This window comes from Lagopus muta, chromosome 5, assembly GCF_023343835.1.
Source record: "Lagopus muta isolate bLagMut1 chromosome 5, bLagMut1 primary, whole genome shotgun sequence".
Lineage (NCBI taxonomy): Eukaryota > Metazoa > Chordata > Aves > Galliformes > Phasianidae > Lagopus > Lagopus muta.
The window spans coordinates 61,418,237-61,436,590 of record NC_064437.1 but is presented as its reverse complement, the minus strand read 5'-3'; the positions used below and the strand labels follow the sequence as shown (position 1 = coordinate 61,436,590).

Sequence of the window (18,354 nt, the reverse complement as noted above, 5' to 3'; positions counted from 1 at the left end):
CCTGCATGAAATTAAAACCCTTCTGGACATTAACCTGCCTAGGCAGTTACTGGCATTGCTATACCATGCTGTTTCCATGCACGTAATTTTAAGTTCACGTGAATCTTAATGCCAACTATTGCTTGTAGTTACTGTTGTCTTTTTGAGGAGGCAGGGTTGAACAGTGCATTATTCTTTATCTGTGAGTAAAGTTTTCCCCGTTGAGCACAATTCCAAATGCAGCTCCTTTGCTTTTGGTTTAATTTTTCACTGTTTGCTTTCCCCCTCCCCACTCCCTCTTCGTTGTACTGTGCAGATCACAGTAGTTTCTATTTAAAACATTTCAGCCTCTCTGTTTTCCAGACTTTGATTGGGAGCCTGTTGCTACATGCTGAGCAGGGTAAGACTAAGAGTCTTCCCCTCAGCCCCCCTTCAGAAAATAGATTGCTGAACGTAAAGCTTCAGGGAATAACATTTAAAGGAGAGCACTTGCCTTGTGTGTTTTTACTGTGCAGACACTTTGTTGGCCAGCACAGCCTTCCACCCTTTGCATGCCACAGAAAGCTGCTGTTAGCACTGATGCTTTCTGAAACTGAGTGTGCAGCAATTGTCCAGCTCTGCAAAGGAAGCGCTGTGGGGGATCGGGCAGATGCTTTGCCTCTGTCTGTCTGTGCTCTCAGGTCCTGCTCTTCCCAAGCAGCACAGGGTCAGGAAGCGCTGCTTCTGCCTTACAGGGCCAGCTGGAAGGCAGCACGCAGTGAGGTCCCTTGGTGCTCACTCTTCACTCAACACCTCCCAGCCAAGGGGAAAGCGCGTGCTGCAAGGTGGGAGAAGCAGGAGCCAGATGAGCTGTGACCCAGCCACCACCTTGCCATGGCCGGGCTGGGGGAGAAGGCTATGTGACTTTCTCAGCCTCAAAGCTTTTGTGCAGCTTGCTCTCATTGATTATTTCAGATCGAGTGAGCAACAGACCTAAGACTTTAGGCACCTAAAATGCTCGGGTTGCCTGATTGTCAAACGCAAGGTCATCAAATAATCAAGCCCCTTTGGCTCTGCAAGGCTCCATTTGATAAATTAACCCTAACAGACAAGAAGAGCGAGCAGAAGAGTTTCTGCACATCTGCCAGACCTGCCATATTCCTTCCACTAGAGGACGGCAGCTCTTCTATGCAGCTTTCAGCAGCATTTTACAACAGAAGCTAGAATAAAACAGCCCAACCCTGCCTGTAGAAACACGTTCCTTTCTAGTGGTTTTCACATAATGAATCCCAGTGAATATTTAACTAAGTCTCCCCTGTAATCAAGTTTCTGTCCTCCTCGCTTCCATCCACAATGTAAAACGTTTCCTGATCGATTGCATTTAGCAGCCCAGAAAGTCTCCCTCTGTGTCTGTTTCTCTTCTCAGCTGGCCCCAGAAGAGCCATGTTTGATTGTTTTTGGGTTTCCTCACCCAAAAAGCATGATGCAAACTGCTCTGACTGGTAAGGGATGGAAAGGATCTTTAGGACCTCACCTTGGCCATCTAAATCAAAAGCAGGCCTTCTCAGAAGCCCTGAAATGCTGCTGTATGTTCATACATATATGCATGCCCATTGCTTTGGGCATGAATATTCAGCAATCCAATTCTGGATTTCATGCAAACTGAGCTGTCCTGCAACCCTCCCTTTAAAATACTGGAATGTGAAGAGAAAAGGTGCATGTCTGGGTCTGTGTGAGGGTGGGGTGGGCTTGTAGTGGCATGGGAAAATTTTCTGTGATAAAACCTACGGCCTTTGCTTAAGGAACTTCATGTATATGTAACAAACAGTTCTGTTTGTGCTTGGCTTTTGTCTGTTGGACAATTACCTTTTAGTCCCAGTTACGGATGGCAGCTTGCAAATGCAGTTACAGAGTCAACCAACATGGGCTGTTAAACCTCAGGCACCTCTGTTTACATGGAGGCAGAACGCTGGCTTCACTCCAGGGCAATCCAGCTTCTCAAATGCAGCTGTGGGCACCTCAATCACCTGGCAAAGTGAGCAAGGAGGTCTTCCCCTCTCACCTGGGGACTGGTGGGGGTAAGGGCATGACTTTCACTGGGAGAGACATAAATCAAAATCCTGTGAGAATTCTACTAGTGTGCAAAAGGTGGGGAGTACATGTAGTGTAAAGGGCTTGCAGAAGCTTGAGGGCTGAGAAGAACGAGAAAGGATGTTAATTGTAGACATTTAATACTTTATTACCAACGTATTCTCCAGGGTTATAGAAAGTTAAAAAATGACTTTATCTTGCTTTTGTAAGTGTTTCAGCCACTAAGCCTGGCTGATGTCTGCAGGTGGGCCTCCATGGTGAAGCTGGAGATAGAATCATTAAGAAAAGACCTTTGAGATCCCCAAGCCCATGACCGCGGGTCTGTCTGGTTGGACTGCAGAGTTTTAGTGAAACAAACTTGCACCTATTGATCAACTGGCAACAGAAATGAAAAGCGTGCTGGCCAGCAAAGATTCAAGAGCTGCAATGGAATGACAAATGGTCTTGGCAGCCTTTGTCTTCTTGTTTTCGTAAGTCTGCCTCTGTCTTGCTGTCTTGCTCAGCACTGAGATTTTTATTCATTTTGTTTCTGCTCGGAGGATTCACTGCTCAAAGACATTCACCAATGGGTGCTCCTTTCCTCTGTTTTAGAAGAGATGCTGTTCCCCAGTAGCCAGAGGTGCTTTGTAGGACACCGTGTAACAGATTCTTTATGAGGGAACACATAATAAATTGAGGATTTTCTTTTATTTTGATAATTCAGTGTTCAATATCTGCATTATGGAAGTGCCTGGAGGTTCCAGCTGAGCTCAGTGTCTTATTGTTCTAAGCCATGCATAAAAGCGTTGTCTGAGATGAGGAGCTTACCATCTAAATCGATGAGATGAATAAAGGGTGGGAGACAGGAAATAGCCATTATCCTCATTTCATAGCTGGAAAGTTTGGACATAAGCAAATTAAGTGACTTTCCTGGGGGTTGTATAGGAGAGCTGATGTAGAAAGGCAGAAAGCACCAAATGCCCACTACCCAGGGTAATACCCTGACCGAAACACGGCACGTTTCCTATTTCAATATATCTCACAGCACTGAGCAATGGCAACTATTATTTTTTGACTTTTTACCTTAGGACGTAAAAACTGAGGAGTATTGAAGAGGTTATATGGCTACAGGGCATAACAATCTGGAGGCAGTGCTAGTACTCAAGTGCACGGTGGTGAAGATTTCTTTTCTCCATCTGCCTGGCATTACTCTCTTAGATTCTGATGTGCACAATGGAGAGAGAGATCAAACCAAAGTGAGTTTGGTTGTTGTAAAACAGTTCCTTTATGAATACTCTGTTCCCATACATGTTTTGTTGCAAAAGAACTTGGTAGCCAATGGCTTACACTTTCATGGGTAATTACTGGATCTATTTATTCACTTTAAATACATTTTTGTTTTTCCATTTTAGCAGCATCTTGAAGTAACACAGCGAGGATTGGTGATGGAAGTGGCAGTTTTTAAAATTAGAATGGACTCATTTTTACATCAACGTGAAATTATTTTCCCCCAAGTCTCTGACAAACATGTGGAGCAACTTTGCCTACCTTTGAAAGGAATGTGAGCTACTGAGCCCAGATTTTCAGAAGTGGTTTGTTTTGGCATCCTAAAAAACTGTTTGCTGCTACCAGGGAAGGGCCCAGAGAAGTTGTGGATGTCCCATCCCTAGAGGTGTTCAAGGACAGGTTGGATGGGGCCTTGGACAGCCTGGTCTAGTGTTAGATATGGAGGTTGATGGCCCTGTGTGTGGCAGGGGTTTGGAACTTGGTGATCCTTGTGGTTCCAACCCAAGCCATTCAGTGAGTCTGTGAAATACTTTGTAAACCAGGTAAATATTTTAGCTGCCAAAGTTTGGGTTTGGGCACTTAGCTGTAGAAGAACTTCAAAGAAAATACATCTTGGACAAATATTTACTTGTATCCAGCAGGGTCGAGAAGAAATTTTAGAGTGGACCAAAATAACAGGGAAGAAGTGTTGCTTTCCCATTGTCCTCTGAGGAGTAGCTGAGCCCTCGGTCATGTGCATGGCTCCATTGGGATGCAGGTGATTTTTCCCTGTAGTCCCCTAGAGCTTTAATGTGTAGGCTTTTCTTCTTTCTTTTTTTTTTTTTTTTACTTCTTTATTCGTCTTCCTTCCTTCTTTCTTTTTAATTTTTTTTTTTTTTTCTTGGTTGGATTCCCTTTTTCTTTGTTCTCTGTTCTATTTCTATTTCCATCCGATAGAGACGTGGCACGTTAGGGAGCCTGGAGGGCGGGCTGGTATTGGAGGAGCGCTCCGTGAGCTGTGCGGAGCCGTGCCTTGCGCTTCGCTGCAGCTCCTGATTTCACCTCTCAAAGAGGCTGCGAAGAGCCGAGCAGAGGAGCTCTCAGCAGCTTTGCCTCGCGGTTCTTTCTAAGGTGGCTTTTCCCACGTTGCTCCACGGAATTAGCCGCCTGCCTCACCTCTGGACAGACACAAGTGCTTTGTTTTCTGCTTCGGTTCCATTCTAGAGTTGGGCTCCGGCAGCACGGAGTCCGGCACGTTCCCAATGCGAGACCGCACTGTGTGGGAGCATCCCCGGCTCTCCGGGCCCTGCCGTGCCCCGAAGCTGGGAGCACCGCGCAGCCCCGCACCGCCGCTGCCTTCGGATGGGACCCTCGGCCCAGCTGACAGCGGTGACAAAGGGCTGGCAGCGCTGAAAGATTCAATTTAACTTGCTTTCTCCTCCTCCCCCCCCCCCCCCCCCCCTCCGCCTCCGTGTGCGCGGGGACGGCACCGCTGGCGCTTTTGAAAGTAGCGGCGCAAAGGAGCATTGGTGTCCTCATTTTCCTTCCTCCCTATTGATGTATCATTGCCAGGATGAAAAAGGACGTCTCAAGAGCTTTTGAAAAAAGGGGTGACTACTCAAGACATTTTATAAAGGAGGAAGAATGGGAAAGAAAATAGAGCTCGGTAGGGGGTAGAAGGAGCCTGAATGCGCGCCTTGTCTGTCCTTTCTTTCGCCTGAAACCTGGAGCTGTTGTTCCTATTCCAGTTCAAACTGTCACCTTTAGTTCGTGATGGCTTTACTGCCCTTGCTCCTGAACCTCAACAGATTGGGGCTTATTTACCTATTCACACTCCTCTGTGGAACCTCATTAATAGGCTTATTAGCCACACCATTCACGTGCAGGAGGGCTCACAAAAAGATCCCAGCCACTTTGAGAGGAGGAGGAAAAAACTGTAAAGAGATTATGCCCTCATTCAGCGGCCTCGCTGCTGTGAAAGGCTCCCTGGGCCCACTGAGATCTCTTGAAGCCTAAATATGATGACAGAATTGATCCCCCCTGCTCCCACCCTGCCCCCCTACCCCCCCTTTTAATTCCAAACATGCTTCTGCTTTTCTCAGATGGAGGACTCGGGCCGCTGTGGGCCACTTTAGGAGAATGAGGCTCCTTGGAGAGAATAGGGTGCCATTGATAGACTGCTATCTTTTCATCCCAAAAAAGAATAAATTCTGACAAGTGCTTCCAGACACTGAGGATAGGTGTTCTGATTTGTCATTTTTAGAGGAATGCTTCCTTTTCTTTCAGAGCGTGCAAAGATACCGATGAATGGGGAAAGGTATTGCAGCTTCCTGTGTCGGCCAATAATTTATGTGAGAATGCATTAAAGGGTGTTTTCAAAGGGCAGTGGACATGCCTGGAGCTGGGAAAAAAAAAAAACAAAAAAAGGACTGTGACATCGCAGCTCCTCAATTAGAACATTGAAACGTCTCTTGCTTTAGGAACAGCAGCAACAAAGTAAGAATGAAAGCTGCGCTTCTGATCGGCTACAAATTCGTCTGCTGCCCCTCGCTGCTGCTGGTGGCAGTGGGAAAGGCACTATTTGGGAGGTAGGCACACGGTGCACACAAAACTTGTTTTCAGCTTTCGGTGCTTGAAAGTGTGTAAATACGGGGCACCACTGCTGTGCGGCCGCAGTCCTTGAGAGCCTCCAATCAATATTGCACAGAACAGATCGGATGCACGGCAGAGCTGAGCTCACATAACGTAACGTTGCATTGATCAGCACTGATTTAATTTGAGGCGAGCACCGCTTATCGATTCAGTTGTCAGGCTGATTCGACAGAGCAAGCACTGCACGGACTGCGCTCGCAACCTTTTAGTTAATGGTATCTAAAGTAAAAGCTTTATTAAGTCATGCTCAATTTTAGATACCGATGTTATGCACCGCCTTAAATGAGCTTGTGCAGTACTACCCGACTGCCGTCCTTCTTCGGGCACCGCCGCTGCTCTCGAACATCACCCACACGCACAGCCGACCCCACGCTGTGCATACGGGCGGTGTTTGCTGGGTGTCACCAGTAACCCCTCAGGACCCCCAAATCCTGCCGGGTACCACCCTCGCAGTCAGGTGGCGGCGGTGGTACCGGGAGCGGGTGCCGGCAGGGCGTGAGGGCTGCGTGCGGGCTGGGGGCGGCCGCCTCGCCCTCCCTGCCGGGCCGAGCAGCGACCGGAGCGGGGCAGGAGCCGGGACCGAGGGCGCAGCGCTGCGGGCCGGGTTGGGCGACGGGGGCAGGGGCTCCGTACCGCGGCCGCAGCGATTGGCAGAGCCGAGCAGCGCCGTCCAGGAAACGGCTCGGGTTGCAGCGGGGGGAGTGACCAGGGGAGGAGGGAGGAAGGAGTCGGAGGAGCGTGTAGAGTGAGAGAGAGGGAGAGAGAGAGAGGGAGGAGGAAAAAGAGGGGGAAAAAAAAAAAAAAAAAAAAAGGAGGGGGGTTGTCGACTTGACAAAGCTGCGGCGGCACGGGGAGGGCGGCTGGATGGAGCGGAGCGGGACCCGCGGCGATGCCCGCGCGGGGGAGGAGGCTGCTGGCGCCGGGCACGGCGGGCTCGCCCCTGTGAGGCGGTAGCGCCGCAGCGCAGCGAGGGGACGGGACGCCGGGCGGGCTCCTGCCTCGCCGCCCCGCCGCCGCCAGCCCCGCGCCCCGCGGGGGATGCGCCGCGCTGCCCTGCGGGGCCCCCAGCCCGCCCCGCCGGGGCTGCCCGCCGAGTGAGCGCGGCCGCGGAGCGCTTCGTCCCCCCCTTCCGTGCCGCGGAGCCGCCGCTCGGCGCCTCGCCTCGGCGGAGCCTTCCCGCGGAGCCCTTCGGCTGCAGGTAATGGCACGGCCGGCGGTGGGGAGGAGCGGGAGATGGGGGTGAAGGCGAGGAGGCGAGGGCTCGCGGCGCCCCCGACGGGACGGGGAGGTTCGGGATGCTGCGCTCCCCCCGCGGCTCGGACTGCGGTCCCGTCCGGTGCGGCGAAACCTTTAGGGGACGGTGACAGCGGGGCTGAGGGCAGCGGCCCTCACGGGAGCTCCCCACGGAGCGATGCTCGGCGGAACCGCCCCCGTCCCGCACCGGGAAAGAAAAAAAAGAAATCCTCGGTGATATATAGGTTTAAATGCAAAACGGCGCGTTCAAACAGTGAGCCATTATGCGGTCGGTGTGAAACGCTATCAACATTTAAAACTTCATTGTCTCCTTTGTACCAAATCCCTGTAAATCTTCCACTAGCCTTTACTCATTTTCATCTGAAAAGCCTGTTTGGGCTGAATAGACAGCAATCAACAGCCTCTGGACTTCTCTCTCTCTCTCTGGAATGTCAATTAAAATGCAGATTTTTTTTTTTTTTCTTTCCCCCTCCTCATCTCTTAGTGGTAAAAGACTTGAGAAAAACAGGACAGTCTTGGAAAGCGAATGAAAGAAGTTCAAACAATGCGAAAGTACGGAGGCTGCCAGCCGGTTCCCATTAGTCGTCCAGAATTAATGTTTAATAGCTGTGATGCTCAGATTTGCTCGGAGACGCGTGCGTACGTATGGCTGCATCTCTGTATAAATAGGTGTCGGTATTTGAACGCATCCGTGCTCGCTGGGGAGCTCGGTGTGCCTGGATGGTTGTGGGGAAGGCTGCTGGGTGCTGGCACTGGGAGAAGGTCCGTATTTCATTCAGATTTCGCTGTTCCCCATCTAATAGGGAGCACTGCTAAGAGCTGCCCGATGAGCAGCGTATTGATTTGGTTAACATGCTCTACAAATTGGACTCTCCCTGGGGAGTGATAAACATCTTATAAACAACAATGGGAGTAGATTAAAAAGAACGCTGAGCGTTGAATTTAATTAATGCCACTGCTGAACAAGAACTACTTGTTTATGCGCGAGTGTGCTCGAAGTGGAGGAGAGCTCGGAGGAATTTGGTTGGGCTCCCAAACCAGTCTGCGTTCCCATGCTCGTCAGTTTGGCACAGAAATTTGGGCAGGTATGTGACGAGGTGAAAATTGACTTGATGAGCGAGTGGCGAGGAGAGCCATCAATCATTGGGGGCTGACAACTCCTCCCCGAAGTGTAGGCTGAGAGGAGAGACAGAGTTCCCTTTCAAGGGGAAAAATAAACACTACGTGTGGCTTTCACTGAGTCTGAGACTCCAGGAGGGATTATGGTATTGTAGTCAGGAAGCCAGAATTGTGGAGGCCAAAAAGCATGCTGGGGCTGTGTTCCAAACATTGAGATAGAGGTACATAATTACCCAGCGCAGGAGGTCCTTCCAGGGAGCCGTCCCCTGGTGACTGTGGCTATCAAACTATGAGAAGAATTTGGGTTCGTTTTGTCTTCGGTGGACTCCGCTCCATTTGGGAACAGGAAGCACTCGAACTGTGATTGTAGAGTTGGGTTCTGTGGATGGACCCAGGGCTCGGACCGTTGCTTTGCTGCACCTTTTTGAGCCTCTGCTTTGAATTTAGTGTTGCCCTGCGGAGGAAGAGTCCCTCCGTGCTGCTGTTGGATGCTCAGTGCGAGAGCTTTCAGCTGCTTTCAGGTGAGCAGTGCTGTCAAGTGGCCTTGAGCTGCCATTCGGGATGGGCGCTGGGGCAGGAGCAGGCACAGGCTCTAAACGGCATTGGGTGCAGCCTGAGAGTCCTGTGCTGCTGAATTGTAGGTGGGATTAATGCTGTTTAGAAAAGAGTCTGGGAATATATGCTAGCGTTCTGGTATGTTTTCTTTTTGCAAAAATATGGTTAAGCTTTGCATTTATACACATAGCCTTTAATCAGGCTTTACAGGATGATTTATGGAAATTAAATTAGCTTTACCTCCAGCCTGTTAATTAGGATTTATACCCGCTTTACAGCTGGATAAACTGAGCTGCAGAGCTGGGGCCGTGGGGCTGTGAGTCAGAGGCTGAGACCCGTCCTGGGGGCAGAACTTTGGTTCCACACCTGCATTGCCCTCTCATAGGAAGGTGCTCTGTGGGCTCTTCTCCAGTGTCTGTGAAGTGGTCTGGTGGTGGTTCTGCTGGAGGTAGAGCAGTTGCGCACTTGTGGTCTCATGCTCTTCTTCCATCTCTGAAGAAGCAGCAGAGCATTGAGCTGGGATGGGAAAAGATCCCATCCCCAGAGGTTCACCTGAAATGCTGTGTATGAACCTCTTCCCCAACTTGATCTCTTCTAAAATCTGCTTCTGCTGACCCTGGGAGTTCCAGGGCTGCCCTGCAGAATGCCTGGCCTCAGTGCTGGGAGCCGGGGTTGGGTTCCAGCCCTGACCAAGAGGTTGAAGAAGTCTGAATTCACTCCTTAATGGTGGACTCCATAAAGGGAGAAGGTTTGTTCATTTTGCTGAGTTCTGCATGCTGTGGTACTGCAGCTCAGGCTTCTTTTTTCCGTCTCTATTTAAGGATGGGGGCAGGAGGGGACAAAAGAAGTTTTATGCTATTCTTTCCCCAAGACCAGTGCTCTCTAAGCTTCAGTTGTGTCTCATTACTTCTAAGACGAATTGTTGGCTGATTTGAACAGCTTGCTTGATTTATCCATTGACAGTGGTGTACCACCTTGTATTTTTTGGGGGGGGAGAATGCAGTGTATAGTTGTCAGGGTGAGCTGTTGGGTCACCCTGTGAGGATGATCTCAGTGTGGTGCTTGTGAGGTCCCCTAAAGTTTCTTTGGCACTGCTTCTCATCTCTCTTCCATCAGCCCATGGCAGTGCTAACAAAACACTCAGCTCCATCTATTGAAATTAATTTTACGGGGAATGAAATGAACTCCTATCTGAAACACGTATTAATGAGGACCGTTGAAAAGAGGACGCTTGTGTTCATGCGTGTGCGTGCTGTACAGTTGAGCATGTAGAAGTGATGCTGGGGAGGTCTTGTGTGCAGTTCCTGCCCAGGTTTATATGTCTTTTAGTTGCTGGAACGCAGCGTAGTTAACCAGTACCTCTGTGAAGATGGGTCCCTGTTACCTGCATGGGGCGCTCAGATGTTAAAAGGCACTGAACTGAGGTGGAAGAGGGTACACCTATAGGAGAGCTGGAATTGTTGAGGCAAAGTGAGGTTTTATGGGCTGTCTGAGCCTACGGAGTGTTTTTCAACTGTTATTATAGTGGAAAACTACTGAATTATTGAAAGTTCAGCTGCCTGCAGAGCTGCCTCGGTGAGGGAATGAGAAAACTTACATAAACCTTCAAACAATAACAAGAATATAATTTGTGTAATTGTGGTAATTTTGCAGCATTACAGGTTATGTGTCTGTACATGTGTGCGCCTTTATTATTTGTTTTAAACTGTATATTTTTTCTGTCAGTAAAATAGCTCTCTAAATACGTGCTGAGAAGTGATTTTGTGAAAACAAGGAGGACTTGGTTACACCTCGGGTGATGATGGAAACTGCTAACAGAAAATGAAAAGTCACTCACTTTTCACATATACTTGAAGCTGGAAAAGTATTTTTCCCATCCTCCTCCTGCTCCTCCCCTCTTCTCCTCAGCTCTGTTTGGGGCTTTGTGGGGTTTTTCGGTTTGCATGCAGGATGGTTTTGCTGACAGCATTTAATCTCTCTCCCTGCAGCCGCCGCCGTTCCTGGTGAGGAGGGATTGCCCTGGCCGAAGGCACTGCGTTCTGTCCATGCTCCTGTAGAGGTGCTCAGATGGGATTAAAGTCCACATGGAGATATGGAAACGGACCAGGAACTTACTCTAAAAAGATGGTCAGCTGGGATTTGGGTTGCCTTATCTGCCTGGTGGTGGTCACCATGGCTGGACTTTCCCTGGCTCGACCGTCATTTAACTTAGTTGTTGAAGATGCCACTTTGGAACCCGAAGGTAAATCATTCTAGAGTACTTAATTCTGCAAAAGGCGTTAAGTTTAAATACGTCAACATCTGAAATTGAAGTCAACAGCTTTATGTGCGTTGGTAAATAGAAGGCAAGTAACAGATTTGCCCTCAAGAGTTATGTTTTCCAACTTTCCCTATTCACACGCAGACTGCGTTCATGCAAGCATGCGTTTATTTAATCTTGTGCAAGCAGTGGTGTCAATGATTTCACTTGGGACTGTCATCGCGTTGTATAATCACAGTGTACAGCTGAAAGCTTTCAGGAACGGGTCTTTAAGGAAACCTGCTGCGCTTATGTACCTGTTATGTATTGCTCAAGAAAGGACACTGCTGGGTAGCTGTACGTCACTGTGATTTGAGCTACCTGGAAAGCTGGGAGGAAAAAGAAACGCCAGTTGTTTTTAATCACGCGCCCTGATTGTTTAGCTTTGCAGGGCGCTCTGCAAAGGCAGGTGTCACAGCCCTATTGGTGTGTGTGGCTGGTTGCTATAAATTTCCCTATTGTTGTTAATGTCCAAGAACAATCAGTACGCTGTCTGGATCGCAGGGTATGGAAGTGCACATGAGGAGATCTGAATAGCAAGGAGAGATTATTACTGTGAAAGCAAAAACTAATTGAAACCTTTGCATTGAAAGAGACGTTCCGATAAAATCTCCTGCCTTGAGCCTGCACCTGTTGGTATGTTCTTGTAGGTTATCCCACCCTCAAACTTCCCAAAGTGTTTTTCTTTATGGAGCTAAGGAAGGGCTGCTTTTCTTCTTGCCCTGAGCCACTTGTATTGTGATCTTATGAGAGCATAGGATCGTTTCTGCCCACTGAACACCCTGGAGAAAAGCAAGGCTTCCTTCTTATAGTTTTATTTGTCATTTGGAGGGCGGATTGCACTTCTATTAACTGTCAAAACAATGTAATAACCCATAAACCATATTTCGTCAGGCAAGCTTTCTGGGGAGAATTTGGCCTATCCGTGTCCTGCTACCCATGTCCAGGGATACAGCCTTGTTTTTATTTAATCCACTTTCATGCAAAACGTATTTGTTTCTATCCACTGCCTCTAAAAATAGACGTCACCAGCTAACGCATTTCTAGAATCTCTTCCAAGTACATTTTTATTGATGGCAGGGGAAAAATTATTTAGAGACGATGAGCCCTCCTCCCTAGCAAGCATTCCTGAAAAAAAAATTAATGCAGTGTAGCAATATTGTCATCTGTTATGGACAGGGACTGTTGATAGCAAAGCCTCTTTGGTTCATCCCCTCCCCTTTTGAAGGTAACATGAGAATTTGAGAAAGCTCAACTCTCATCAGCACTTACTGTATGATTTGTTAATTGCACATCTGGTGCCTTTTTTGGCTTTTCAGAGGAGAGACAAAATGGGGATAATCCTGATTTCAGATGAGCTGTTTATAGGGAAGTCCACTAGTTTTAGGGGTAAATGGGGAAGAATGTGACTGCATGAATCATGCAGGGAGAAGGGTTAACATTTTTGACTTGTGCCTTAACAGTTTTCTTTTAAAAAATGTTTTTTCCATGAGGAATACCCAGCGGGTGAGAATCAAAGTGTAAATTGCTAAAAACTACTGAAAACTTCTTCCCTGGGCCGGAGTGTTAACTTACATGAGATAATCTTAGACGTAAGAACTTGAATCATTACCAGAAAGGGGGAAAAAGAGCTCCTCAGTTAATGGTATAATATTAATGGTATAATAAGAGCTTTTATGCTGTAGAATACAGGCAATTGTGTGGGATTTATATCTGAGATTTGGGAAATAAAACCTCTTTTATATACTTTGTTAAACCCTTCTCTAAAAAAAAATACCCTCTCTTTACTGAATCACCTTCATTGGTTCCACTGCTGCCACCCACAAACTCTCCGTGCTGAAAGGAGAACAAAACGCTCTTTTAAAAAAATCTCTTCAAAGACAAAGCTGACTTTTATTGTTATTATTTTTTTAATTTAGTGAATGCCAAACATTTTGGTCACAGCTAATTTGAGGCAGTCAGGTGCTCCAAAAACATATGCTTTTGGTTGGGTTGCTGACTGAGCAGTCGTTAGAGCAGTGACATTTTGGACCAGCTGAGAAGGTCGCCAGGGCTGTGACCTTTTGTGACATACTTTGATCTGTTCCTTAGTCTTCCTTCGTGGACATGCCCTGGATTTTGTCTTTTTTTTGGTGCTAAGTGCTTGTATTGTTGTTCTTTATTGTCTTAGTGACTCAGAATATTCAAGAAGCTGCATGCAATGTTAACAGGAATTGAGATTGTAGCTTTTGTTCTTTTGGCTGTAATAAATAACCCCTGGTTGAAATACAGTCATCTGTTAGCTAAAACACGACTTTCAGGACATTGCAACCACTTTCTTCAGGGTCTGTAGTTAAATACGTGCTTTAGCACAAGCAGTATTCATCTCTCGGGGGATTCAGCTGCATGGCTGTGTGTACACATGCACTGAGGTGCATTGCTTTGTTACCTGCAGTATATCTGATCCCTTTGGTAGCACCCTTCTCTGAGCTGCTTTCATACAGCATCAGGCTCTGGGTCTGATCTGTGCCCGTTCGCTGTTACTCTGGGACACGTAAAGATGCTCATGCTGAAGAGGGTATCTTGAGCCATAGTAAACTGTAGTGTCAATATTGTTATCATGGATACCCACTAAGGACTGGGTCCTGGGTCTCTTTATTGTTGGTTGCAGTGCTTCCTTTCTTATTCTCTGATGGCAAGAACAAGGCTGAGGTGGTGTAAGCAGAAGCATGACCCGTAGGAGCTGGTTTGGAGACTGTCAGCAATCGATTTCTGCCTTGTATCAAGTGTTTACAGATATGTTTTTTTATCCCGGGGAGCACAAAGACTTTCTGCTTTTAAATATTTAGAAATGAGTCTGCCCCAGCGTGCATAAAGGAGCCATTCTCTTTCTGTGTACCCAGCCCGTGAAGGCCTTTGACAGCCAACGTTACAAAAGGGCTTTGACCGCACACATGGCTTGAAGGGTTACTTTGTGAACTGAATAATTAGTTTAGACGTAAATTTGATAAATAGCAAGCTCTCCCTTGACCTTTCCTTGCCCAGGCTGTGTGTTATCGTTCTGCTGGGCAGCTAATTTAGCCTCTTCCCCATGCAGTGATGCTAGCCTTGGAGTGCCCGCTCGGAGCCTTCGCCTGGTGCAATAACAACGTGTTTCAGGTCTTTTGATTTAGGTCAAATTTCAAAGGACTAATTTATGCTTTCCACAAGGGACAGCCTAATTCTGTGTCCCACAAAAACATCATAGTTTAAAACGGCCCTGAATGTTTGTTTGGGTATCTGCTAGGAGCTAGAGCGACCAAAGATTTGTCACCTGAGCTCTATCTCAGTTCATGGGCACTGAACAACATACAAACACGTTCAATGTGGTACCCAGAGGAGTATGGAGCTTTTTGTAAGCACACTGCTTTATCCGCAGGCTTGAAGGGTAACGTTGCAGGTGGTCACAGCATGGTGAGCTGATGGGGGTTGCTTCATTAAGTGTTGTGCCCCACCTGATGAGGTCATGGTGTCCTGCAGGGTGTCTCAGGAACCGTTCTATGATGATTCTGTGACCATGCAGCAGATGGAAGGAAGGCTGCATGGCAATGGGATGTCTGCTGTCACCCGGAGCAGTGTGCACTCTTGGTGCACCTGGCTCTCTCTATGCTGTGGGCTCTGAGGCCTGGATGCATCTCTGGGTCAGGTAGGGAAAATAAAGCAAAAGCATCCAACCAGAATTGCCTTGCAATGTTGCAGTTTTCAGAAGATGAGCGCCTGTAAGTTGAGATTAACACTTCAAACTGATTAGTTAAATCCGAGGGCAATTACTGCACACCATTACAGAGGAATGTGCCATCCCTACGGATTCAGGTGGATTGGATGTCCTTTTAGAGATCCAATTCCGTAAGTTTTGGCCCAGGGCAGGAATTGCTAGCTGAGATTTTGGGGAATCGGACAGGTAATCAGATTTAATTGGTTTTAATGCGTCCATTCTGCTCTGAAAATCCACTGTCCATCAGCAGCACCGCAGCCTGGAGCTGCAGGCAGATGGACTGCAGGCATGGCTGCTGTTTATGTTTGGTGTTGGTAGGCACTGCAGACTGGTAATGGGTCAGCATGGCAACTGTTTTGCAGAGCAGCACAAATAATTGGATATTTCAAATTAAACTGCCAATTTAAAAATCATATTTTTTTGGTGCGTGTTTTTGTAGGGGGGAGGGCTAATTTTCTGGAATTTGATTCCTTCAGTGCTTTTTTGGAGCCAGAAGGTTTTCAAACATGCTGAGCTTTTTTTTTCCTTTTTTTTCCCCTCCTTTGACTGACTCCAATGGCAACACAGTTTTTAATTTTGAAATAGTTGTTCCTTGGCAGAGGATGTGCAGTGAATTTCAGGCTATCGTAACTTTTTACAGGCAAGTTGCAAGCCTTTGAGAGCAGCGTTTACAATGGAAATGCTGACAGCCCCGGTTATGCAAGGTTGTGTATGCATGAGATGATGGACTATTGTGGTGTTGCAATAACAACTGTCGCATAGCCCTTAATGAGTGTATGGCTATATCCAGCTTCAGCACGAATGATTGCTTGCCTTTTAGGAAATAAGTTCGAAGACCTTTTTTTTTTTCTTAGTGTGAATATCAAATTTAGGTAGAGATGGAAATGTGAGAAAAACACACAGCAACCCTTAACTGTCAGATTTTAATCTGTGAAGCGTTTTGTGAGCCCTTATGGTTGAAGCTTTACAGTGAGAGCAGAGACTTTCCCTTTTGGAAGCAGCACTCTTTAGTGATACAAATCCATGTTTTTTCAAAAGAACCATCATTCACTTAGGCAAGTTGCATCTTGTCTACTTGCAGTAGCACACCTGGCTTAACTAAAAGAGAGAGCTTATTTCAGTGCAGTTAAATGCAAAACCTGTGCTGAAAATTTGCCAGAAACCCCAAGCAAGTCTGAAAAGATGAGACGTGTTGCAGCAGTGTGACCTTATTCCCTGGTTTTTGCCCAGACCTGGTCAGATATGAGTGTTTTTTGGTCAGAGTGTGGTAATTTGTGCTTGGGATGGCTGTGGGGAGCAGGGCAGTGCTCAGCACAGAGCCTGTGGGGTAAACTTAGCACAGAGCCTGTGGGGTAAACTTAGTGAGTAATGCTCATCTTCAGTGTGTCCTGTCTCATCTCTTAGCTATTGTGAAAGGTGCCTTCGTAAGATGAACCCGTTTTGTAGGAACACAGAGCGCTGGCTTCCTGTTTTAGAGCATCAGAGCATCCAGCACCTAGCACGGAGATGTGCCCCATGGATTTCAGTTTGTCCTTGCACTGCTTGTTGCCCCTCACATGACATTATCCATATCAAGGAGAGGGACAGAAGGGCAAGCTCAGTGCTGGCAGAATTCTACTGTGCAGCTTCCTTCGGCTGCCATGCTATTTTTATTTTAATTGTATTTTTAAAATTACTGTACTGAAAGCATTTGGTGAACCTCAGAGAAGCCGAGGAGCTCGGAGATGTGACCTACTTTAATTCCCTTCCTCACATGCCATTGCAAGTTCTGTGTAATTATTGCTTTTCCTCCCCCACAAAAGAACTGGCTCATCAGTTTGGGACATTGACTGATTTCGAGCTGCCTCGCCTCACAAGCTGAGAGGAAAGGAAAGTCAGTTTGTGCAAGGGGAAAACAGCCTTCGTTTTGGAAAGTTCAGTGGGGTAGGCAGTGTCGTGTGCTGGGGGACTGGTGAGGAGGAAAGGGAGAGGATGAGACGTTGGTTGAGGAGGAGAAAATTGTGGTGTTTTTTTTTTTCTCCCCACTGTTTTCTCTCCCTCTTAGTTTTCGTGAGTTTTGTTTGGAACAGGGTTCTGTGACATCGGAGTTATCGCCTCGGACTTTCTCCCGGGGGGCTTGTCCAAATTGTGGCCAAGTTTAAATGGGATTCGGGGCTGGATGCTGCGGCCAGGCGCGCTGTAGCAGTCTGTGCTATGCAGGATGTGTCTGTAGGAGGTTAAATCATGGTTGGGTGGAAGAGAAGTGGATCAGAACACCGTGCTACGACTCAGTTCTCGCACGTAATAAAATGATGTGGTATATAAAGGAAACTATAACTACATAAGGTTCACTATATTCTTTAGGATGGCCTGGGCCGAGGTGAGCAGCTGGCAGGACGGGACAGCCGGGCATCCAACCAGCTCTGCCAGTTTGCAAAGTGCCCTGCTCAGTGTCTGTGTTGCAATGTTTAATTTGTTTCAAGAAAAGCAACATTTATAATTGTGAAGGCTGCTTTAGGCCACCCAGCTGTTTTTAATAATTAAAGAAAAAAAAAAAAAAGTTTAAATGTTGAGCAGTTCCTGAGCTTGGTTGTGTTGAGCATTGTTTAATCACAAAAAAATAGCTGTGCTTAGATCCTACGGTGTTGAAGTACCCAGATTCAGCTGATGTTGTTTACTCAGCCGGGGAGCACAGGTATTTCAGCCGGGCGGGATTAGCACGGAGGCATTGTAATAAATCTGCGGTGCGTGGCTGCTCGCTAATAGCCCTTCTACTAACAATTCAGAAACATTCGAACCATCTTCCATTAGTATGGCACAGTGCCCAGGAGTGGCTGCTACAATAACGAGTGACCCTGGTGTCTGCAAGTTCAGAATAACCCTTTGTGGGATGCCTGGAAGGGCAGCCCTCCAGCCTGGCTTTAACTGTGGGGCTTGCTCAGTGCTCCTCCTTGCTGCCAGGTACGTGGTCCTCACACTGCAGAGCTCCACTACCTGCTGATTAAATACTACAATCAGTTAAAAGTCTTTTTTTTCTTTTTTTCTTTTTTTTCTTCCAAATCCCACCTTAGGAAGTGGGGAAGATGAATTTCAGAGGCAGAGTGGGGAATAAGCAAGATGAGACTTCCAGACGAGCTGCTGAAATTAAAGAGGATTTGTATAGTCAAGTAAAAATGGGACCATGTACAAAAGAAACAACTGCCGACTTGCTTATAGGCAATCTGAATAGATGTTCTCAGCCTCCAGAACTAGTGCTTGAAGGTGAAATTGTGCAATTTTTAACCTCTCGGTTGTAATTTACTGCTTTTACATGTTGAATAGTAATAGTCCCAAGCACAGCCTTTGGCAAACCTGGAAAAGAAGTAGGGTTGTGTTTTTATTGTCTGGATTTATGCCGTGTTCTGTTTTGTTTTTATGCTGCTCTTGCAATGCAAATAAGGGACCTGGAGAAAAGCTGTAGATGGGAATG

The 18,354-nt window shown here is 47.2% G+C and overlaps 1 protein-coding gene across 2 annotated transcripts in view; it reads left to right on the top strand.

The window, feature by feature from the left end:
• The first annotated feature begins 7,000 nt into the window (after positions 1–7,000).
• FGFR2 (fibroblast growth factor receptor 2) overlaps positions 7,001–18,354 on the top strand; it is a 75,099-nt gene continuing 63,745 nt past the window's right edge. Inside the window, exons 1-2 of one of the 2 annotated variants that reach the window (XM_048945103.1) lie at positions 7,001–7,144; positions 10,863–11,116. In XM_048945103.1, the coding sequence (XP_048801060.1) occupies positions 10,942–11,116 (175 nt within the window). In that variant the 5' untranslated portion in view covers positions 7,001–7,144; positions 10,863–10,941. Of the gene's footprint in view, positions 7,145–10,862; positions 11,117–17,569; positions 17,847–17,956; positions 18,147–18,354 lie in introns of those variants that run through there. The other variant, XM_048945102.1, reaches the window with a different exon arrangement.